Source organism: Jatropha curcas, chromosome 2 (assembly GCF_041381405.1).
Source record: "Jatropha curcas cultivar XTBG-Jc1 chromosome 2, XTBG_Jcur_1.0, whole genome shotgun sequence".
NCBI classification, from domain to species: domain Eukaryota; kingdom Viridiplantae; phylum Streptophyta; class Magnoliopsida; order Malpighiales; family Euphorbiaceae; genus Jatropha; species Jatropha curcas.
This window is the reverse complement of record NC_143152.1, coordinates 31,822,965-31,847,867: the sequence shown is the minus strand read 5'-3', so window position 1 is coordinate 31,847,867 and position 24,903 is coordinate 31,822,965. Positions and strand designations below refer to the sequence as shown.

Sequence of the window (24,903 nt, the reverse complement as noted above, 5' to 3'; positions counted from 1 at the left end):
GAGTTGGGGGAAGCAGGCTGTTTTACTTCACTTCAAGCCTTTACCCGCTTCTTTCTCTTTCTTTTCTTTGATCAGCCATTCTAAAGCTTTCGACAAGTGATCATGTAACGATCTGTGTCTGAAATAGTAATTTATTAGTCTGTGAATAGTACTATTTGCTCGGAAATAGATATTATTTTTATTTGAAAAAATTACTATATATGTTTTATATTTTATTTAATATTTTTGGAGCATGCATGCATAATTTTTATGGATAAAAAGTAAGTAATGAATATTTTTGAAAAATTTAGACAATTAGTGAATGATAAATTATGGTGTTATATTAATTAAGGAAATTTGAAGAATTTATTTTTTTGAGTAAATTTAAAAATTTTGTGGAGATAAATAATATTTTTAAAAAATTTAATCGGAGAATATTTTTAGCCATTAGAATATATTACCATCAACTAAGTCTTAACCACCAAATTCTTTTCAAAGACTAAAAAGCCCTTTAGTCAAGTCAACTCAAATAATTGAGCTACCATTTTCTCATTGTTCTTCTTCTGCTTTTGGGCGTTAACTCCTCCTTCTTCTTCTCTTTGTTTTTCTTCACTTCCTAGCTAAATCCACCAAATTCACTCCATTTAACTTGCTTTAAATAATAAATCCTAAAGATTAAAGCTTGAAAAATGATTTTTGGTGACTAAGTTCAAGAAATTTGGAGAGTTACTACTTAAGCCAAGTAAGTGATCACTTCCTGCAGATTAAGGATTTCAAATTCCTTCTTTTGTTTGCTTTTATATTCCATTCCTTCATATTTAGTCTGTTTTCTCCTTGTTGTTTTCCATTTCTCATTTTGATTCCAAAACCACAATCTTTTCTCCTCTCTCTTCTTTTTATGTTAATTGCTTATTATTAGTTGATTTTCTTTCCAATTCTCAATCTTTTTCCTGTCCTGAAAGTTTGTTTTCTTACTCCTACAAAAAAAAAAAAAAAAAAAAAAACCAATTAAGGAGCAAATGGAAACAGTTGTGGAAACTGGAGTAACAAAAGTTACAGAACCGTTGGTTGATTCAGTATTGCGTCAAATTGGGTATATATGGAACTACCAGGACAACCTCCAGAGCTTGAGAGCTCAAGTACAAAACCTGAAAGATGAAATGCAAGTTTTGAAGCATGACATGGAGAATGCTAGACAAAAAGGAGAACAAATTGAAGATGTCGTGAAGAACTGGCTGAAAGATGCGAATGAGAAAATTGAAGCTTCAGAGAAAATTTTGGAAGATAATGACAGAGCAAATCATTTTTGCTTTAGGGGATGCTGTCCTAATATGAAGACTCGCCACCAGCTCAGCAGAAAAGCAAATAAAAAGACACAAGTTCCGGTTGAGGTTCAAAAAAATCGCAAGTTTGACAAAATCTCCTACCGCACTGCTCTCAAGGGGATAGGCCCTCCTAAGGATTATGAAGCCTTTGAATCCAGAATGCTAATTTTGAACCAAATGCTGGAGGCTCTAAAAGATGTTGATGTTACTATGATTGGGGTGTATGGAATGGGAGGTGTGGGCAAGACAACACTAGCAAAAAAGCTTGCCAAACAAGTTGAGGAAGATGGAATTTTCAAGGTGGTGGTTATAGCAACGGTAACCTCTAACGTAGACTTGAAAAGAATTCAACAAGAGATCGCAGAGTGGTTAAGGTTCCCTCTTGAAGCGGAGGTCACCGCAGTGAGGGCAGCTTTGTTATGCTCAAGACTGAAACAGGAGGAGAAAATTCTTGTAATTCTTGATGAAGTTTGGGCACAAATGAAACTAGAAGATATCGGAATTCCTCTTGGCACCGAACATAAAGGATGCAAGATACTGATGACATCCAGAAATCTAAATGTATTGCATGAGATGGGCACAGAGAGGAATTTCAAGCTTCAAGTTTTAGAGGATGAAGAGGCAAGGGAATTATTTGAGAAGAAGGTGGGAACTCTAAAACATTCGCAGATAAAACCTATGACAGATGAAGTTGCAAAGAGATGTGCAGGTTTGCCAATTTCAATTGTGGCAGTTGCAACAGCATTGAAAAATAAGGGGTTGGAAGAATGGAAGGATGCATTGGAACGGCTGAAAAGGTCTGATGCGGATGATATGGATAAGCAAGTTCAATCTTGTTTTGATTTAAGCTACAGATATTTGGAAAATGATGAAATCAAATCACTATTCTTACGCTTAAGCGCATATTTATTTCTTAGCGATAGAGTAGACCAATTGCTGAAATATGTTTTGGGCTTGAGTTTATTCAAGCCATGCAGAAACTTAGAGGAAACAAGAAATAGACTTCATAAGTATGTTAATGACCTCAAATCCTCATGTTTGCTGCTAGAAGGTCGGAGGGATGGAGAAGTCAAAATGCACGACGTTGTTCGCAGTTTTGCTATTTCAACTGCATCTAGGGATCATCACGTCTTCACTGTAGCACATGACAAGGTATTAGAATGGCCACCTAAATCTAAACTTGAACAGTGCACCGCAATCTCTTTATATTGTACTGAAATACCTGAGTTTCCGACAACACTTGAATGCCCGCAACTGCAATCATTTCTACTAAGTTATCCTGGTTTGGGTCTCTCGTTAAGAATCCCAGATGACCTTTTTACTATGACAACAGACCTGAAAGTTTTGGATTTAACAGGCATAAGTTTATTGTCACTACCTTTGTCAATTCAAATTCTTGAGAATCTTCAAACCTTGTGTTTGGATGATTGTAAGTTGGAAGATATAAGTATAATCGTAAAGCTCAAGAAGTTACAAGTTCTCAGCCTTATGAACTCTGATATTGTTCGATTGCCAAGGGAATTGGAGCAGTTGACTCATCTGCGACTTTTAGATTTGAGCAACTGTTCTAGCCTAGAAGTGATTCCTCGCAATGTCCTGTCAAAGTTAGTCCGATTGGAGGACTTGCGTATGGGTAACGGCTTTGTACAATGGGAGGGAGAAAAACAAGGTGGTGTAGGGAAAAATGCTAGCCTCTCTGAATTGAAGGCTCTATCAAATCTAGTCGCTCTAGAGATACACATTCTTGATGCAAATATACTGCCTAGAGATTTGTTCTCTGAAAAGCTGGAGAGATTTAGAATATTCATTGGGGATGGGTGGAATTGCTCTGATGATATGTATGCAACGTCAAAAGTGCTGAAACTCAAGTTTAACACAAGTGTTCACCTTGAGGGAATAAAAGTCTTATTGATGACAACTGAACATCTACATTTGGATGAGCTGAACGGTGTAAAAAATATCCTCCATGAGTTAGACGAAGAAGGTTTTCCATACTTGAAGAAACTCTACATCCAAAATAGTCTTGATATTGAACATATTATAGACTGGAGGAGGATGAGCCATTTCATTGCTTTCCCCAAGTTGGAGTCATTATTTCTACAAAATTTAAAGAAATTGGAGAAGATTTATCACGGCCGTTATGTGATGGGGTCTTTCAGCAATTTAAGAAAATTAAAGGTCGGAAATTGTAATGTATTGAAGAATCTCTTTTCGTTCTCTATGCTCAAGGGTCTTGTGGTGCTCGAAAAAATAAATGTAAGCCGTTGTGAAATTTTGAAAGAGATTGTTGCTATGGAAACAAGAGAAGATTCTGAAATTAAGTTGCCACAGTTACGCAAATTGAAATTGGAAAATTTACCTCAGCTTACATGCTTTTGCTCCCAAGGGGATGTGCCTTCCATATCCCAAAGCCAGCAACAGCTTCTACGAGCTCTGGAGAAGTCATATTGGAGGATGAATCTGCAACTCTTTAAAAACTGTTATTGTTAATATTTCTTACTTAATTTCCAATACATAACATTAATTGTTCAAATAACAATCCTTCAATAATAGGAAACTAAGCTAACCAATTAAATTAAAAGTTTTAAATAATAATTTTCTATTTTATGTTTTAGGCACTAAAATTAATGCAATTATTAAATTTAAGCATGTCCATTTCTCTATTAGTATGTTTTGGAGTTGACAGTACTCAAATTTATTTTTCTTGAAACACAAATTGTGTCTACAGATTCAATTCCCCAATTTGGTAGATCTGAAATTAGCTTCAATCAATGTGGAGAAGATATGGCCCAGTGAACTTACAGAATTATCTCCATGGATTACAAACTTAACAAGCTTGATTATTGACACCTGCGAGAATTTAAGCTATTTATTCACATCTTCTATAGTTGAAAGCCTCGCGAAACTGATAAACATTGAGATAAGGGATTGCAAATCCATGAAAGAAGTCATAGTTACAAACCGAGAAGAAATGAAGAGCATAATGCTATTCCCTAAACTGGTCTCCATGAAGCTCAAAGGCCTTCAGAGTCTCAGAAGATTTTGCACTGCGAAGTTCATAGAATGTCCCTCCTTGAAACACTTGTGGATAGAGAATTGCCCGCAACTCCAAGCATTTATCTCTAGTTCCAGAAGGACATATGCGGGAACTAGTGGACAAGCAAACTCAACTCTCTTTGATGAAAAGGTTATTTCCTTCTTATCTGTTTACGTTCATCTTTTAGTTTTCAGAATTTGATGTTAACTCGATGAAATTTTTACTTCAGATTTTGTTTCCCAACTTGGAAAATCTGCGTATCACGAACATGCACACATTGAAGATGATATGGAACGATGAACTCTGGGTGGATTCCTTTTGTAGATTGAAAGTACTCGAAGTAGAGCATGGAAAAGAACTATTGAAAGTTTTTCCATCTAAACAGTTGCTGAGATTCAAGAACTTAGAAAGATTGATGGTTAATGATTGTAATTTAGTGGAAGAGGTATTTGATCTCCAAGTATTGATGAAAATACAAGAAGAAACAGATGTTGCAGCAACCACTGAGACTCAATTGAGATATTTCAATGTAACAGAACTCCCAAATTTGAAGAATGTATGGAATGGGGATCCTAGTGGAATTTTGTCCTTTCATAACCTACAAAATGTGTATGCATGGAATTGTCCGAATTTGAAAGAGCTATTCCCATTTTCAATAGCTCAAAGTCTTCCACAACTTGAACTGCTGAATATAGATGGTTGCGGGATGGAGGAAATTGTTGCCAAAGAGGAAAGAGCAGAAGCAACTCCTAAGTTTACATTTAGTCGACTGAAGTCCTTAACCCTTTGGAGATTAAATGGATTAAAGTATTTTTACTCAGAAAACCACATCTTAGATTGTCCGCAGTTAGAAAAATTGAGTGTCTATCGCTGTGATAAATTGGAAATTTTTACTTTAGAACCTGGGGATTTGCAAACAATGGATTTGGAGAAGCAGGAGACTCAATTGATGATTCAGGTTCCGCAGCCATTTTTTTCATTTAGGAAGGTATGTAAGAAAATGTGTTTTTTTCAATTTTAATATTTTACAAGAAAAAAGTTTTTAAAAACTTAAAAAACAAAACATTTTTCCTTTGAACAGAATTTGATTTATTGGTTTGAGTTCATAATCATATAACTGTATTCCTATAAACTGACTATTAACTCAACTTGATTTCTATTCAATGGTTTCCAGATTATTCCCAACTTGAAGCATTTATCATTAGAGAACAGGGACACCTTAACGATTCCTCAAGGCCAGTTTCCAGCACACAAACTAGAATTTCTTGAATTGAATTGTTTTCTTGATGGTTCAACAGATTCTGCATTTGGTCTTATTAATAAATTTCCAAATATTAAAAAGCTTGCTCTGCGAACTTGTGCCTTCGAAGTGCTATTCCAACATGGTATTCTTGGTGAAGCTGAAGGGGCTCTCGCTCGGCTGCAATTCTTAAAACTGGAAACCCTTCCGCACATGAGCCACATTTGGAGTGAAGATTGCCCACCTGACCATGTTTTCCAAAATCTTGAAGTTTTAGTAGTCGGGGGTTGCCCCAGTTTGATTATCTTGGCACCGTCAAGAGCTATTCCCATTTTCAATAGCTCAAAGTCTTCCACAACTTGAACTGCTGAATATAGATGGTTGCGGGATGGAGGAAATTGTTGCCAAAGAGGAAAGAGCAGAAGCAACTCCTAAGTTTACATTTAGTCGACTGAAGTCCTTAACCCTTTGGAGATTAAATGGATTAAAGTATTTTTACTCAGAAAACCACATCTTAGATTGTCCGCAGTTAGAAAAATTGAGTGTCTATCGCTGTGATAAATTGGAAATTTTTACTTTAGAACCTGGGGATTTGCAAACAATGGATTTGGAGAAGCAGGAGACTCAATTGATGATTCAGGTTCCGCAGCCATTTTTTTCATTTAGGAAGGTATGTAAGAAAATGTGTTTTTTTCAATTTTAATATTTTACAAGAAAAAAGTTTTTAAAAACTTAAAAAACAAAACATTTTTCCTTTGAACAGAATTTGATTTATTGGTTTGAGTTCATAATCATATAACTGTATTCCTATAAACTGACTATTAACTCAACTTGATTTCTATTCAATGGTTTCCAGATTATTCCCAACTTGAAGCATTTATCATTAGAGAACAAGGACACCTCAACGATTCGTCAAGGCCAGTTTCCAGCACACAAACTAGAATTTCTTGAATTGAGTTGTTTTCTTGATGGTTCAACAGATTCTGCATTTGGTCTCATTCATAAATTTCCAAATATTAAAAAGCTTACTCTGGCAGCTTCTTCCTTCAAAGTGCTATTCCAACATGGTATTCTTGGTGAAGCTGAAGGGGCTCTCGCTCGGCTGCAATTCTTAAAACTGGAAACCCTTCCGCACATGAGCCACATTTGGAGTGAAGATTGCCCACCTGACCATGTTTTCCAAAATCTTGAAGTTTTAGTTGTCGGGGGTTGCCCCAGTTTGATTATCTTGGCACCGTCAACCGCATCTTTCCAAAACCTTTCTACTCTTGATGTTTGGCACTGTGATCAACTAGTCAACCTAGTAGCATCCTCTACTGCAAACAGTATGGTGAACCTCACGAAATTGACTGTAAGAGATAGCAATATGCTGAAAGAAATTGTAGCCAACGAGGGAAATGAATCCCAATCCCATTCCCAACCTCAGATTATTCTCAGTAAATTGGTAACTCTAGAGCTCCGTGGCTTGAAAAACCTGACTAGCTTCTGCTCAATTGCAAGTTGCACCATCAAATTCCCATCTTTGAATGATGTAGTTGTGGCACAGTGCCCCAACATGAAGATTTTTTCTCAAGGAGTCATAACCTCGCCAGAGCTAAAGAGAGTATATCAGACACAGCATAGAGATAAATGGCTTTGGATTGGGGACCTGAATACCACCATAAAACAATTGTATGAAGAAATGGTAAGTTTGATAACAATCTCTCCTGCTAAATTCCGGATGTCTATTTGTTTCTTGTCCATGAGAATAATTAATTTGTTACAGACTTATAATCACTAAAGTACAATTTTGCTTTCTAGGTTGGATTGGGTGGCCTGCAGCATTTGAAACTCTCAGAATTTCCCCGATTAAAACAAATCTGGCATGACCAACTTCCAGTACAGTTATTCTGCAATTTAAATAGGCTGGTGATCGATGATTGCGGATTTACCTTTAGCTCAGTTCCATCCAATCTAATACCATTTTTGGATAAATTGGAAGAGCTTGAGGTAAGAAATTGTGATGCAGTAGAACGAATATTTGGTCTAGAGTTGCTAAATCCGAGTGGATTTGTTGGACATTTTTCAAAGTTAACAAGCTTGACTGTGCATGGTTGTGGCAATTTAAAATATCTCTTATCATCATCAATGATTAAAAGTATTGTGCATCTCCAAAGAATTGAGATATGTGATTGTAAAAAGATGGAGCAAGTAACAGTCGGGGACGGTTCAGAAGAAGAAACGAGGATGCTACTACGTGAACTAGGGTTCCTGAAACTTGGAGGTCTTCCGAAACTCACACGATTCTGCACATGTGATTTGATTGAATGTCCTGCATTAGAGGAGCTGCAAATTAAAAATTGCCCTGCACTGATGACATTTGTCTCCAGTTCTGCAAGTGAAAGCAATGCATCCGGCAGTGAACTCCAAATAATGAACTCTACACTCTTTGATGAAAAGGTACTTATTTTCTTTTTCTTTCTTAATATTTACAGCTTTACTTGTTTTGCTTTCTATCCTTAATTATATTTACAAGTGAACTGAGCTATGTCAGTTTGGTTTTTGTTTTTATAAAATCAAAAATTTAATTTATATATTAAAATTTATAAATACACAGTATATTAAATCATATTTTTATAAATATATAATTTGATTCTGCAATTTATTTATTTTGCCATCAAAACTAAACCAAATTCAAATAGTCAAAATTTACTGAAAATTAAAATACCAAATTTTAAAAATTGAATAAAATTCAAAAAAATATTCCTACTTATGCTATTGTTAACTCCATGAAATTTTTATTCCAGGTTTTGTTTCCCAACTTGGAAAATTTGCAACTCACCTGTGCGCATAAGTTGGAGAATATATGGAATGATGAACTCCAGGTGGATTCCTTTTGTAGATTGAAAGTACTCAAAGTAGAGCATGGAAAAGAGCTATTGAAAGTTTTTCCATCTAAACAGTTGCTGAGATTCAAGAACTTAGAAAGATTGATGGTTAATGATTGTAATTTAGTGGAAGAGGTATTTGATCTCCAAGTATTGATGAAAATACAAGAAGAAACAGATGTTGCAGCAACCACTGAGACTCAATTGAGATATTTCAATGTAACAGAACTCCCAAATTTGAAGAATGTATGGAATGGGGATCCTAGTGGAATTTTGTCCTTTCATAACCTACAAAATGTGTATGCATGGAATTGTCCGAATTTGAAAGAGCTATTCCCATTTTCAATAGCTCAAAGTCTTCCACAACTTGAACTGCTGAATATAGATGGTTGCGGGATGGAGGAAATTGTTGCCAAAGAGGAAAGAGCAGAAGCAACTCCTAAGTTTACATTTAGTCGACTGAAGTCCTTAACCCTTTGGAGATTAAATGGATTAAAGTATTTTTACTCAGAAAACCACATCTTAGATTGTCCGCAGTTAGAAAAATTGAGTGTCTATCGCTGTGATAAATTGGAAATTTTTACTTTAGAACCTGGGGATTTGCAAACAATGGATTTGGAGAAGCAGGAGACTCAATTGATGATTCAGGTTCCGCAGCCATTTTTTTCATTTAGGAAGGTATGTAAGAAAATGTGTTTTTTTCAATTTTAATATTTTACAAGAAAAAAGTTTTTAAAAACTTAAAAAACAAAACATTTTTCCTTTGAACAGAATTTGATTTATTGGTTTGAGTTCATAATCATATAACTGTATTCCTATAAACTGACTATTAACTCAACTTGATTTCTATTCAATGGTTTCCAGATTATTCCCAACTTGAAGCATTTATCATTAGAGAACAGGGACACCTTAACGATTCCTCAAGGCCAGTTTCCAGCACACAAACTAGAATTTCTTGAATTGAATTGTTTTCTTGATGGTTCAACAGATTCTGCATTTGGTCTTATTAATAAATTTCTAAATATTAAAAAGCTTGCTCTGCGAACTTGTGCCTTCGAAGTGCTATTCCAACATGGTATTCTTGGTGAAGCTGAAGGGGCTCTCGCTCGGCTGCAATTCTTAAAACTGGAAACCCTTCCGCACATGAGCCACATTTGGAGTGAAGATTGCCCACCTGACCATGTTTTCCAAAATCTTGAAGTTTTAGTAGTCGGGGGTTGCCCCAGTTTGATTATCTTGGCACCGTCAACCGCATCTTTCCAAAACCTTTCTACTCTTGATGTTTGGCACTGTGATCAACTAGTCAACCTAGTAGCATCCTCTACTGCAAACAGTATGGTGAACCTCACGAAATTGACTGTAAGAGATAGCAATATGCTGAAAGAAATTGTAGCCAACGAGGGAAATGAATCCCAATCCCATTCCCAACCTCAGATTATTCTCAGTAAATTGGTAACTCTAGAGCTCCGTGGCTTGAAAAACCTGACTAGCTTCTGCTCAATTGCAAGTTGCACCATCAAATTCCCATCTTTGAATGATGTAGTTGTGGCACAGTGCCCCAACATGAAGATTTTTTCTCAAGGAGTCATAACCTCGCCAGAGCTAAAGGGAGTATATCAGACACAGCATAGAGATAAATGGCTTTGGATTGGGGACCTGAATACCACCATAAAACAATTGTATGAAGAAATGGTAAGTTTGATAACAATCTCTCCTGCTAAATTCCGGATGTCTATTTGTTTCTTGTCCATGAGAATAATTAATTTGTTACAGACTTATAATCACTAAAGTACAATTTTGCTTTCTAGGTTGGATTGGGTGGCCTGCAGCATTTGAAACTCTCAGAATTTCCCCGATTAAAACAAATCTGGCATGACCAACTTCCAGTACAGTTATTCTGCAATTTAAATAGGCTGGTGATCGATGATTGCGGATTTACCTTTAGCTCAGTTCCATCCAATCTAATACCATTTTTGGATAAATTGGAAGAGCTTGAGGTAAGAAATTGTGATGCAGTAGAACGAATATTTGGTCTAGAGTTGCTATATCCGAGTGGATTTGTTGGACATTTTTCAAAGTTAACAAGCTTGACTGTGCATGGTTGTGGCAATTTAAAATATCTTGTTGAATGTTGACTTAGTAGCTATGGTGAAGGCCGTTGGAAGATTAGATAATTATTTGTTATTCTGTTGCTATTTTTAAGGAATAATTTAATATGCTTATCATATCAGATATGCATAATAAGTTTGCTTATTTTTCTGAAGTTTTCTGTTTTTAGAGTCTATAAATACTTCTGTAATAGTGTTTCAATATAATAAAAAAAAAAGCCTTCACATGTTTATAAATTTTGTTGTTTAAGATCCTTTTTGAATTACTCTTAGTTTCTGAGACACATATCTAACATTGTGGTATCAGAGCCAATATCTTATAGGACCTGTGAAATTGAGTGAACCAAAATCAAACCCAAACACCAACCCGTGAGATGGAGGGAGAGTCTAGTTATGGTTCAATTACTCCTCCAATATTTGATGGAGTTAAATACAAAGTCTGGGCTATTAGGATGGAAACTCATCTCAAAGCTTATGATCTGTGGGAGGCTGTGGAAGAAGATTATGAAGTTCCACCACTTGGAGATAACCCAACAATGATTCAGATCAAAAGTCACAAAGAGAAGGTGACAAGAAAAGCTAAAGCCATGAATTGTTTGTTTTCTGCTGTTTCACCCTCGATTCTCAGCAGAATTATGCAAAAGAAATCTGCCGCAGAAATTTGGAAATATCTTGAAAAGGAGTATAAAGGAAATGAAAAGTTAGATAATATGCAAGTCATGAATTTATTTCGTGATTTTGAAACACAAAGGATGAAAGAATCAGAAACTGCAAAAGAGTATGCCGATAGACTTCTCGATATTGCAAATAAGGTGAGACTTTTTGGCAAAGAATTTTCTGATGAACGAATTATTCAAAAAATTCTAGTCACATTACCTGAAAAATATGAAGCAACGATCTCATCTTTGGAAAATTCTAAAGATCTGTCAAGTATTACCTTGGCAGAACTCTTAAATCCTTTACAGGCTCTAGAGCAAAGAAGGCTTATGAGGAATGAAGTTTCTGTAGAAGGTGCTTATCAAGCAAGTTCACGAATTAAAGAAGGGAAACTGACACAGAGGACAAGAAATGCCAAAAATTATCCACCATGTCCGCATTGTAAGAAAACAAATCATCCTCAACAAAGGTGTTGGTGGAGACCAGATATTAAATGCCATAAATGTGGTCAGTTGGGACACATCGAAAGAGTATGCAAAGGACAGCAGCAAGAAGAGGTTGAGGCTAAGGCTGTTGTTGATGAAAACCAGGAGGAGCACTTATTTGTGGCGTCATGTGTTGCCACAGACAACTCTGAAGGATGGCTTATAGACAGCGGCTGCACGAACCACATGACCTATGATCGGGAATTATTTAAAGAGCTTGACACAACCGTCATCACCAAAGTCAGAATTGGAAATGGTGAACGTATTGCTGCAAGAGGCAAAGGAACTGTGTCAATAGATAGCCTATCAGGTCAGAAACTTATTTCTGAAGTTTTATTTGTTCCTGATATTGATCGAAACTTGTTAAGTGTTGGGCAGCTGCTAGAAAAAGATTATGAAGTGCTCTTTAGAAAAAAAGGTTGTATAATCATCGATCCTGAAGGAAAAGAGGTGTTTAGAATCAAGATGAAAGGCAAAAGTTTTGTTCTTGACATACTGGAACAAGAACAAACTTTTGTTGCACAAAGAGACAGCAACACCATGCTTTGGCATAAACGATTAGGGCACTTTCATCATAATGCAGTGCTATTTATGAAGAAAAATCAAATGGTGAAAGGCTTACCAGACCTGGAGAAAGATTTGCCGATGTGTGCAGCCTGTCAATATGGAAAGCAGACCAGATTGCCTTTTCCAAAAAGAACAGAATGGAGAGCAACTCATAAGCTAGAACTTGTACATACAGATGTTGGAGGCCCGCTGAAAGTATCATCCTTGAATGGTAGTAAGTATTATATTATATTCATTGATGATTGTACAAGATTCTGTTGGATATATTTTCTTAAATCCAAAACTGAGGTTGCTGGTATTTTTTGGGAGTTCAAAACATGGGTTGAAAATCAAAGTGGATGTGAGTTACATGTCATACGATCTGATAATGGCACGGAATACACATCTGATAAATTCAACAGATTTTGTAAAGACGCAGGAATTGAACACCAATTGACGGCACCATACACTCCACAGCAGAATGGAGTAAGTGAAAGAAAGAATAGAGTGATAATGGAGATGACAAGATGTCTGCTACATGAAATGGATTTGCCGAAGAAATTCTGGGCAGAGGCTGCGAGTACTGCAGTTTTTTTACTCAATAGGCTTTCTACTAAAGCTTTGAAGAATAAAACTCCTTTCGAGGCTTGGTTTGGTTATCAACCATTTCTGTTAAACTTAAAAATATTTGGATGCCTGTGTTTTTCTTATGTGCCTCAGGTGAAAAGGGATAAGCTTGATAGAAAGGCTGAAGCAGGAATCTTTGTAGGCTATAGCAACACGTCAAAAGCTTACAGAGTTTATCTACCTCAAGTGGATAAAGTCATAACCAGCAGAGATGTGAGGTTTCTGGAAGATGAAAAATGGAGTTGGAATGATGCTAAAAATAACAAAATTCCAAAAACAGTTAAAGAAAATGGTGATGCCTTAGAATTTTTTGATGATGCCTTTGATGATGAACCAGTAAGGGGCACAAGATCACTTGAAGACATTTATCACAGATGCAATGTGGCTATCATGGAACCAGAAAAATTTGCAGATGCTGTTTTAGATGAGAAATGGGTTTTAGCAATGGAGGAGGAGCTGAGAATGATTGAGAAAAATGATACATGGGAGCTTGTGGATAGACCAACACACAAGAAGGCCATTGGAGTAAAATGGGTTTATCGGACAAAGCTGAATTCTGATGGATCTATTAATAAACATAAAGCAAGACTAGTGGTCAAAGGTTATGCTCAAATGTTCGGAGTTGATTTTTCTGAAACTTTTGCTCCTGTGGCTCGTCTTGATACAATCAGAATGCTATTAGCTATAGTTGCACAAAAGGGATGGAAGGTTCATCAACTTGATGTAAAGTCGGCTTTTTTAAATGGTTACTTGGAAGAAGAAATTTTTATAGAGCAGCCCGAAGGTTTTCTGGTTAAAGGAGATGAAGATAAAGTATATCGTTTGAAAAAAGCCTTATATGGTTTGAAGCAAGCCCCTAGGGCTTGGTACAGCCGAATTGATTCTCATCTTCTAAGCTTAGGCTTTGAGAAAAGCTTGAGTGAATTCACTCTCTATGTTAAAAAAATAGAAACAGATATACTCATAATATCTTTGTATGTTGATGATCTATTAATAACAGGTAGCAATGGAAGAATGATAAATCAATTCAAGGCAGAGATGATGGAGGTGTTTGAAATGACAGACCTTGGAGAAATGTCTTTTTTTCTTGGAATTGAAGTGCATCAAAAAGAAAATGAAGTTTTTATTTGTCAACAAAAATATGCCAAGGAGATTCTAAAAAAATTCAAGATGGAGAATTGCAAGTCAACCACAACTCCAATGAATCTGAAGGAGAAATTTTGCAAAGAAGATGGAGCCAAAAAGGTAGATGAGGTGCTGTACAGGAGTTTAATAGGTTGCCTAATGTATCTAACTGCAACCCGACCTGATATCATGCATGCTGTAAGTTTGCTGTCAAGATACATGCATTGTGCTAGTGAGATTCATTTTCAAGCAGCAAAACGTATAATTAGATATATTAAAGGCACAATAAACCATGGTATTAAGTTCAGTCAAGTTCAGAATTTTAATTTTCATGGTTTTTCCGATAGTGATTGGGCCGGTTGCTTAGATGATATGAAGAGCACTTCCGGTTACTGTTTCAGTTTTAGTTCTGGTGTATTTTCCTGGTGTTCCAAAAAGCAAGATGTGATAGCTCAATCCACAGCTGAAGCAGAATATGTTGCAGCCACTTTAGCAGTTAATCAAGCTTTGTGGATAAGGAAATTGTTAGCTGACTTGTCTATGGAAGAAAAAGGAAGTACAGAGGTTTATGTCGACAACCAGGCTGCAATCTCAATTGCAAATAATCCAGTATTTCATGGAAAAACTAAGCACTTCAAGATTAAATTGTATTTCCTTAGGGAAGTTCAAAAGAATGGTGAAATAAGTTTGGTGCACTGCAATTCAGAATTTCAGAATGCTGATATTTTGACCAAATCTCTCTCTAAGGCTAGATTTGAATATTTAAGAGAAAGACTTGGAGTTTGCTGCTCCTAAGCCAAGGAGGAGTTTTGTTGAATGTTGACTTAGTAGCTATGGTGAAGGCCGTTGGAAGATTAGATAATTATTTGTTATTCTGTTGCTATTTTTAAGGAATAATTTAATATGCTTATCATATCAGATATGCATAATAAGTTTGCTTATTTTTCTGAAGTTTTCTGTTTTTAGAGTCTATAAATACTTCTGTAATAGTGTTTCAATATAATAAAAAAAAAGCCTTCACATGTTTATAAATTTTGTTGTTTAAGATCCTTTTTGAATTACTCTTAGTTTCTGAGACACATATCTAACATATCTCTTATCATCATCAATGATTAAAAGTATTGTGCATCTCCAAAGAATTGAGATATGTGATTGTAAAAAGATGGAGCAAGTAATAGTCGGGGACGGTTCAGAAGAAGAAACGAGGATGCTACTACGTGAACTAGGGTTCCTGAAACTTGGAGGTCTTCCGAAACTCACACGATTCTGCACATGTGATTTGATTGAATGTCCTGCATTAGAGGAGCTGCAAATTAAAAATTGCCCTGCACTGATGACATTTGTCTCCAGTTCTGCAAGTGAAAGCAATGCATCCAGCAGTGAACTCCAAATAATGAACTCTACACTCTTTGATGAAAAGGTACTTATTTTCTTTTTCTTTCTTAATATTTACAGCTTTACTTGTTTTGCTTTCTATCCTTAATTATATTTACAAGTGAACTGAGCTATGTCAGTTTGGTTTTTGTTTTTATAAAATCAAAAATTTAATTTATATATTAAAATTTATAAATACACAGTATATTAAATCATATTTTTATAAATATATAATTTGATTCTGCAATTTATTTATTTTGCCATCAAAACTAAACCAAATTCAAATAGTCAAAATTTACTGAAAATTAAAATACCAAATTTTAAAAATTGAATAAAATTCAAAAAAATATTCCTACTTATGCTATTGTTAACTCCATGAAATTTTTATTCCAGGTTTTGTTTCCCAACTTGGAAAATTTGCAACTCACCTGTGCGCATAAGTTGGAGAATATATGGAATGATGAACTCCAGGTGGATTCCTTTTGTAGATTGAAAGTACTCAAAGTAGAGCATGGAAAAGAGCTATTGAAAGTTTTTCCATCTAAACAGTTGCTGAGATTCAAGAACTTAGAAAGATTGATGGTTAATGATTGTAATTTAGTGGAAGAGGTATTTGATCTCCAAGTATTGATGAAAATACAAGAAGAAACAGATGTTGCAGCAACCACTGAGACTCAATTGAGATATTTCAATGTAACAGAACTCCCAAATTTGAAGAATGTATGGAATGGGGATCCTAGTGGAATTTTGTCCTTTCATAACCTACAAAATGTGTATGCATGGAATTGTCCGAATTTGAAAGAGCTATTCCCATTTTCAATAGCTCAAAGTCTTCCACAACTTGAACTGCTGAATATAGATCGTTGCGGGATGGAGGAAATTGTTGCCAAAGAGGAAAGAGCAGAAGCAACTCCTAAGTTTACATTTGGTCGACTCAAGTGCTTATACCTTTGGAGATTAAATGGATTAAAGTCTTTTTACTCAGAAAACCACATCTTAGAATGTCCGCGGTTAGAAGAATTGGGTGTCCATGGCTGTGATAAATTGGAAATTTTTACTTCAGAACCTGGGGATTTGCAAACGATGGATTTGGAGAAGCAGGAGACTCAATTGAAGATTCAGGTTCCGCAGCCATTTTTTTCATTTAGAAAGGTATGTAAGAAAATGTGTTTTTTTCAATTTTAATATTTTACAAGAAAATTTTTTTAAAAAACTTATAAAACAAAATATTTTTCCTTTTGAACAAAATTTGATTTATTCGTTTGAGTTCGTAATCATATAACTGTATTCCTATAAACGGACTATTAACTCAACTTGATTTCTATTCAATGGTTTCCAGATTATTCCCAACTTGAAGCATTTATCATTAGAGAACAAGGACACCTCAACGATTCGTCAAGGCCAGTTTCCAGCACACAAACTAGAATTTCTTGAATTGAGTTGTTTTCTTGATGGTTCAACAGATTCTGCATTTGGTCTCATTCATAAATTTCCAAATATTAAAAAGCTTACTCTGGCAGCTTCTTCCTTCAAAGTGCTATTCCAACATGGTATTCTTGGTGAAGCTGAAGGGGCTCTCGCTCGGCTGCAATTCTTAAAACTGGAAACCCTTCCGCACATGAGCCACATTTGGAGTGAAGATTGCCCACCTGACCATGTTTTCCAAAATCTTGAAGTTTTAGTAGTCGGGGGTTGCCCCAGTTTGATTATCTTGGCACCGTCAACCGCATCTTTCCAAAACCTTTCTACTCTTGATGTTTGGCACTGTGATCAACTAGTCAACCTAGTAGCATCCTCTACTGCAAACAGTATGGTGAACCTCACGAAATTGACTGTAAGAGATAGCAATATGCTGAAAGAAATTGTAGCCAACGAGGGAAATGAATCCCAATCCCATTCCCAACCTCAGATTATTCTCAGTAAATTGGTAACTCTAGAGCTCCGTGGCTTGAAAAACCTGACTAGCTTCTGCTCAATTGCAAGTTGCACCATCAAATTCCCATCTTTGAATGATGTAGTTGTGGCACAGTGCCCCAACATGAAGATTTTTTCTCAAGGAGTCATAACCTCGCCAGAGCTAAAGAGAGTATATCAGACACAGCATAGAGATAAATGGCTTTGGATTGGGGACCTGAATACCACCATAAAACAATTGTATGAAGAAATGGTAAGTTTGATAACAATCTCTCCTGCTAAATTCCGGATGTCTATTTGTTTCTTGTCCATGAGAATAATTAATTTGTTACAGACTTATAATCACTAAAGTACAATTTTGCTTTCTAGGTTGGATTGGGTGGCCTGCAGCATTTGAAACTCTCAGAATTTCCCCGATTAAAACAAATCTGGCATGACCAACTTCCAGTACAGTTATTCTGCAATTTAAATAGGCTGGTGATCGATGATTGCGGATTTACCTTTAGCTCAGTTCCATCCAATCTAATACCATTTTTGGATAAATTGGAAGAGCTTGAGGTAAGAAATTGTGATGCAGTAGAACGAATATTTGGTCTAGAGTTGCTATATCCGAGTGGATTTGTTGGACATTTTTCAAAGTTAACAAGCTTGACTGTGCATGGTTGTGGCAATTTAAAATATCTCTTATCATCATCAATGATTAAAAGTATTGTGCATCTCCAAAGAATTGAGATATGTGATTGTAAAAAGATGGAGCAAGTAATAGTCGGGGACGGTTCAGAAGAAGAAACGAGGATGCTACTACGTGAACTAGGGTTCCTGAAACTTGGAGGTCTTCCGAAACTCACACGATTCTGCACATGTGATTTGATTGAATGTCCTGCATTAGATGAGCTGCAAATTAAAAATTGCCCTGCACTGATGACATTTGTCTCCAGTTCTGCAAGTGCAGTCATGGCAGCAAGCAGTGAAAGTGAAATATTGGACTATACACTCTTTAATGAAAAGGTGATCTCTTTTTCTAATTATCTAAAAAGATTGTCTTCATTCCTGTTATATGGTTCGGTTAATTTGTTTATTTAGCTGGTGTACTTTCGTGTTCTATTTTCATCATATTAGTAATGGAGTATGATTTTGTGATGCAGGTTGCATTCCCCAACTTGGTGCAAGTGCAAATTTCCAATGCAGATGCTTTGAGAAAGATCTGGCACAACCAACTCCACTCAGATTCTTTCTACAAATTACGGGTAATGAAGGTGGAATATGGCAATCAACTAGTGCAAATTTTTTCATCTAACATATTCAAGAGACTCGAGAATCTCAACGATGTGGTCATATGGAATTGTGATTCACTAGAAGTGGTCTTCGATCTCCAAGAGCTGGTTATAAATATAACAGAATCAATAACGAGTGAATTGAGAGATTTGGATATTCGAAACCTCCAAAATTTGAAGTATGTGTGGAATAAGGATCCCCAACAAGCTCTCTCCTTTCCTAACTTGAGTTCAGTTTATGTTTGGGACTGTCCAAGCCTGAAAAACCTGTTTCCAACTTCCATTGCTAAAAATCTTCTCAAACTTAAAACACTTAACTTAGATGATTGTGGCTTGAAAGAACTTGTTACAAAGGAGGAAGGAGTGGAAACAAATCCTAAGTTTGCATTTCCTCAACTCAAGTGCTTGGACTTGTGGAGATTAAATGAGCTAAATTGGTTCTATCCTGGATCTCACACACTAGAATGTCCAGTTTTAGAAAAGTTGGTCGTCTTTCATTGTGACAAATTGGAGACTTTAACCTTTGAACCAGTTGACAGCAACTTGCAAGAAACACAAATGGAGAACCCGCTTTTCTCATTTAGAGAGGTACCTGTGGTCCTCAATCCCTATATTAAAGAAAATCTAAGCACAACGAGTTTTTTTCTTAACATGTCTGCAAACTATTTCAATTTGTCTTTTTTTCCAGATCGTCAACAACGTGGAGCATTTATCGCTAACAAGAAAGGATGCAACATCGATATTGCAAGGCCAGTTTCCAGAACACCTCTTTCACAGGCTGAAAGTCATTCAGATAAATTGCTATCACGATGAATCTGCAGTTTTTCCATTTGATCTCCTTGAAAGATTCCACAGCATGGAAAAACTTGTTGTAGGATGCAGTCAATTCAAAGAGTTGTTCCCACATGAAGGACATGTAGGTAAAGAAAACTATGTTAAGATTGTGGAGAAGATACGGCACTTAGAGTTGGATGGTCTTGCCAATTTAGAACATATTTGGAACCAAGACTCCCAGCTAGACAAAGTTCTTCAGTCTCGAGAAATTCTAGATGTTTCGGGGTGTGACAGTTCGATTACTTTAGCACCATCCTCAGCTTCTTTCCAGAATCTGACAACTATGTATGTAAAATCTTGCAAAGTATTAGCAAGTTTGATGACATCCTCAACAGCAAAAAGTCTTGTTCAGCTTACAAGATTGAGTGTAAGGGAATGCGATATGCTGATAGAAATAGTTGCCAGCGAAGGAAATGATGGATCAAGAGAGGAGATCATCTTCAACAAATTAAGAAGTCTGGAACTGATTTCTTTACCCAGCCTCGTTAGCTTTTGTGCAGCAGAGCACAGCTTCAAGTTTCCCTCTTTGACACTAGTAATTGTGGAGCAGTGCCCCAAGATGCAGGTTTTCTCAAATGGAGTCTTAAGCACGCCAAAGCTACAAACTTTAAGAGCGACAGAAGAACAAAAAGTTGATGAAGGACGTTGGAATGGCAATCTTAACGACACCATACAACAGTTGTTTACAGAAATGGTATGTTTTCTGAATTAAATATTCATTTCCTTTAATGAATAGGTAGGTAAGTGCATGCGTTACTAGTTCAAGAAATCACACAATTCATTAAAAGACCAAAAAAAAAAAAAAAAAAAAAATGGTAACTAGAGTCATCCTCAAGCATTATCTTCCTTTATCTGACTTATTGCCTCTGCTGCATATTTTGCATGGTCGCCAGAATGCAGAGGAAGATCAATCGCCATCTATCGAGTGCTGAAGGCGTAAAAAGTCGATTTTCGTTGTGATACGAGGCAGTAGAGGCAAATGGTGTACTCTATTGATTTATGAAATGGTGGAGGATAATTTTATTTCCTTGTTGTTGCTGCTGTGAAGCTCTCTCTGTATTTGTATTTATTCAAGGATTCTGATATTCATCTTAATATTTGTAATTATACTAGAAATTTTTCACACAATTGCATTATCTTAAATTTGTTTTAAATAAATCTATATTTCTGATTTGAAACCATCAATGAAGTGCAGGGATCTTACTTAAATTAATATACACGAGATTCTCCATGGCAAAACATCCCTCTTAACTTAACACATTCTTTTTACAATACCAGAAAAATATTCAACTAACTATACGATATTAACTTTCTTCCTTGAAAATCTACTTTGATCTCCTTCAGGTTCAATTCAGATCCAAACATCCCTCGGACTAGTCATGTGTTCACAATCCATGGGCCTCAGTTTTCACAAGCCCGTTTTAAGTATACGAACTTTGCTATAGCTCAAGTGAGTTTTAATTGCTTACTTGACCTCGGTTTTAAAAAATGTTGCAAAGACTTGAAGTCAACATTATTAAATTGTAATTAAAAACATAAAATCAAATTAAACCCGATTAATTTAAATGAATTCAAATTTAGTAAATTCTTTCTTGACATATTAATATTAATATATATTTAAAATTCAGCTTCTGAACTTTAAACCCCTAAAATACTTGGATTACTATATATAAAATAATGAATTCAATTCTATGCCTGAAAATTTCGAGATTTGGGTGGATATGAAGTTATAAACAGAAACATGTCTAAGTCGCAGTTTCCAGTACATAAGCAGTAATCTGGATGTGCAAAAATGAAACCATCTCCACATTTTTTAACAACTCTGATGCTGCAGGCATTTCCTTCAAATATTAAACCTCGTTATACTTACCCGCAACTAATTTGTTGGGCTGACAATCACTGATACAATGCATGGAAGAAGGTACAATAATAAAGCACCAAGCACTGATGATAGTGCAAGCATTAGAAAACAAATTGTCCTCTACTGATTTTGAACTTGCGCCGCTCTAATGGGGAATTAAACAGAAAAGGTAAATAGATTTAAGAACAAGTTAGCGATAGGACATAGACGGACCTGCAAATGAGTACCGAGATGAAACAGGTGGTGGTGCGATTTCTGGTTTGGCTCCTTGGTATGTCTTCCTATAATCTGGTAGTGGATCAATAGCATACTTTAAGTGCAATTTATCCATTTGATCAGTCTCGCTCCTACGTAGAGGATCAGCTTCAGTTAAATAAGTCTCTTTCAGACTATCAGAATAATAGGAAGCTGAAGAAACTTCTTCCCGCCTTGGGGGCAGCACATATGAACTCGCAGGAGCACCGTGTTGATAAGAATAATATGGATCCCTTGTATACAAGTCTAACGCAGTAATAGCAGAACCAGATGCTGCTGCAGAAACTGAAGGAGCTGCGGGTGGCAATTCACTTCTACCACTAAGATTATATGTCTGAAACTCTCTTTGAGCCAAGTACAGGGGATCAGCAAGAATGGATGCTTTATGTATGGGAACAGTATCACCATATATAGCAGCTGGCTGTCTAAGAAGCTGATCTCTTTCCAGATCCCTCTGGTATAGATCTAGGGTAGAAGGAGCACCACGTACAGGAGTCACGTTTCTTCGCTCTCTTTGAAGACCATATGTACGATAATCCTTTTCACTCATGTATAAATCGCGAGAAGTTTCCTCTTTATGTCTTAATACCACCTCCTGGCGCTCAATACCCTGATCCCTTTCATGAGGGACTACAGGATAACTCCTACCATCACCACTAACTCTGGCAAATGTTTCCCGATCTGAAAGACGTCGCAAATCTCTCTGCCCCTCACAAGCTTCCCTATCTCGCATAGTTGCCTTTGCTGGGGAATGGATAGGCACTGTAGCTGACTGCACTGACTGAAATATGGCAGGTCGGAAAAGTTCACTGAGCTTCCTAACCTGAAAGGGAAATTTTGTAAAATCATGAATGGTAAACTGTGAAAATAGAGAATAACCATAAAACTACCAGGTTAAACAAGTAATTCTCACTTGCCGAACAGTAAGTTCTATCTTGAACTTGTTCTTCTCATCGTAGTTGTCCTTTATAGCCCTCTTGAAGACACTCTCAGGGAGTGGAAAACAATCCTTATGGATACTGAAACGTACCTGAACTTCAAAGATATCAGTCTACAGATCTAACTAAATTGGTGAAGAAAACAACAATGTTTACCGAGATAAGTTAGACTGGATATACTAAAACATAACCTGAACTGGGAAGGACCCACCAAAAGCCTTGGGCTCCAGTCTCATCCCACCAGAAGATGAAGCTTTATAAATTCCATACATAAGTCTAAGATCAAAATCATAGAGGAAAAGCTTTAGTCCAGGTTTCACACCCAGCACAAGGTCTTTTTTACTTCCTGTTACACCCATGACTTGATATCGGAAACAATCTGGCTTGGTCTTTGCACTACACATAAAGATCAAACCACCGAGCTTCTCCTTTCTTTCATCTCTTTGACTCTTTTCCTTCAAATCAAGCTTTTCTTTGTTTCTTTGACTCCTCGAGTTCTTATCTGTATTGCCAGGCTTTCCTTCACTCCTTAAGTTACTCCCGTTCCTACTTGAACCAGCAATCCTTTCTTGGGTCTTTTGAGTCTCCAGGTGCTTTGCATTGTGCTCTTCATGGGCACCTTTCTTTTTTAGTTTCTCTTCCCTAGAATTTGGGTTCTGGTCATTCTTGTGCTCCTGTCTGTTACCTTCCTTCACATCAGGTTTTCCTTTGTTTTTTTGACTCCTCGAGCTCTTATCTGTACTGCCAAGCTTTCCTTCGCTCCTTAGGTTACTTCCGCTCCGACTTGAACCAGCAACCCTTTCTTGGCTCTTTTCAGTCTCTTGGTGTTTTGCATTGTGCTCTTCATGGACACCTTTATTTTGTCCCTCTTTCTCAGAATTTGGGTTCTGATCATTCTTGTGCTCTTGCCTGTCACCTTCCTTGTTCTCTTGGACAACATTGTTATTCTTCTTCTTTCCGTTTCTTCCCCAAGTTCGTGGATTATCTTTAGCTTTCTTGACCTTCAATGATTTCTTCTTAACTTCAGATTTGGCCCTCAATGATTTGGGAGTTATTTTTTTGGATGATTCTGGTTTAATTGGTGTTTCACCAGGATTCCCAGATTCCTTATTTTGCATTGCACTTGATGGTGATTCGGTGGAGGTTTCCACAGGATTCTTAGCTTCCTGAGGTGATACTGATGTAGCTTGTGCTTCAGCAGAATTGCCTGAATCTTTATTGGCATTATCTTGTTCCATGTACCCTATGAAACTGAAGAACCTTCCTGTAAGCAAAATATCAAATGCAATAATAAAATGATTTCCTTCAAGAAAAACATCATCAACACTTTGCCTGTTGCATCTATAAAACAGTTTGTTGCATAAGGGTTAAAAATGGGGAAAAGTGAGTTTTAGCTACAGTTTTATATAAATCTGGGCCTAAATACGCCAAAGTTTCCGAAGCCTGAGAATACAATCAATCTAGGGTTTCATATAGTCATAAGATATTGGCAGCATATAAATATTCAACAGCATTGCGCACTATTTATGAGGCCGCAAGCACTTCTCTAGACATCAGTACTCCACCTAGCATCCAAAGCTCATTGCATCATTAACTTGACCAAGCAGGGTCTCTCTTGGTAGAAGGTACAATATAGGTTTCCTTATAAAGGAATTTTGAAATTTCATGTATCTAGACGTACACTGCATGATAGAGTTCGCAGTCAAAAAGATGTTTTAGGTTTTGAAGTTATAATTTTGGTTAACACAAGCTTTGAAGAAAGGAGATTGACAAAGCCTACAGATAGTTATTTTTAGATATTAAATACCAACTTGCTCGATGGCAATTACAACCAGAAAGCTCAGATTTAAAGAGGGAAATCTATTTGTCTTAATCGAATTTCATCTATCCCCGAATAAATTTAACATACCCAACAAGTAACCATGAAAACCACCAAATTAAAGAAAAAAAAAATACACTAACAAATCTAAAATTGTAGAATATGTCCTCAAAACCCAAATAATCAATCACAATAATAAAATTTAAAAACAATTAATTTACCTCAATTTCTTCCTTGTTTTCTCGGAAAAACAAACAGATTTAGGCAGAATTTCCCCGAGAAAGCAGAACTAGAATCGCAACCTTATTCACGTATACGATTATAGTTCAACAAGAGAGAGGGAGACTGAAGGTACCATGGGCAAGCTAAGAAAGAGAAGAAAGATACGGCAAGAGAAAATGTGAAGCTTATTCGATTGCAGAAAAAATAGAAAACACAGTCGAAATTGAAGATATTATAAAGGATAAAAACCAAAAGCCCAGAACGACAAGAAGCCGCTTCAAAACGGTGAATAAAAGGGCCTCCGTTTTTCATGATTTAATTTTTCTTTTTTCTTCTTTTTTAATTGATTCAATTTATAAAAAAAAAAAAAGGGCATTCCGGTAATTGAATTCGTGATGTCTCGGACCAAAGCAAGA

The 24,903-nt window shown here is 36.3% G+C and overlaps 2 protein-coding genes across 3 annotated transcripts; one reads left to right on the top strand and one right to left on the bottom strand.

Annotated features, from left to right (window-relative positions):
* Window positions 1-536: 536 nt before the first annotated feature.
* On the top strand, window positions 537-20,573 carry LOC110008736 (uncharacterized). Its single transcript, XM_089717359.1, is given in 18 exon segments — window positions 537-3,789; window positions 3,920-3,933; window positions 4,033-4,491; window positions 4,571-5,329; window positions 5,516-5,940; window positions 5,942-6,251; window positions 6,438-7,265; window positions 7,382-8,020; window positions 8,368-9,126; window positions 9,313-10,140; window positions 10,257-10,582; window positions 15,116-15,416; window positions 15,764-16,522; window positions 16,710-17,537; window positions 17,654-18,292; window positions 18,430-19,146; window positions 19,247-20,086; window positions 20,286-20,573. Coding segments are annotated over 18 exon segments (12,261 nt in total). The 5' UTR covers window positions 537-998; the 3' UTR covers window positions 20,325-20,573.
* Window positions 20,574-21,229: 656 nt separating this feature from the next.
* LOC149498633 (uncharacterized) lies at window positions 21,230-24,772 on the bottom strand. 2 transcript variants are annotated; one of them, XM_089717699.1, is made up of 4 exons: window positions 24,487-24,772; window positions 22,638-23,697; window positions 22,422-22,538; window positions 21,230-22,331 (listed from the first exon to the last, which is right to left on the bottom strand). In XM_089717699.1, the coding sequence occupies exons 2-4, from the start codon at window positions 23,682-23,684 to the stop codon at window positions 21,444-21,446; spliced, it is 2,052 nt and encodes a 683-aa protein (XP_089573825.1). In that variant the 5' UTR covers window positions 23,685-23,697; window positions 24,487-24,772; the 3' UTR covers window positions 21,230-21,443. The 2 variants fall into 2 exon arrangements, with proteins under 2 accessions (XP_089573825.1, XP_089573824.1); XM_089717698.1 differs by having other exon boundaries at window positions 22,638-23,710; window positions 24,487-24,771.
* Between the last annotated feature and the right edge of the window lie 131 nt (window positions 24,773-24,903).

What these genes read in the sequence shown, in the direction of transcription:
- LOC149498633 (XM_089717699.1), bottom strand. Translation starts at nt 23,684, where the DNA reads ATGGAACAAGATAATGCCAATAAAGATTCAGGCAATTCTGCTGAAGCA. An exon ending in GTGGGTCCTTCCCAGTTCAG is followed by an intron (nt 22,539 to 22,637) that starts GTTATGTTTTAG and finishes TTTGAAGTTCAG; the next exon opens with GTACGTTTCAGTATCCATAA. An exon ending in TAGAACTTACTGTTCGGCAA is followed by an intron (nt 22,332 to 22,421) that starts GTGAGAATTACT and finishes TTTCCCTTTCAG; the next exon opens with GTTAGGAAGCTCAGTGAACT.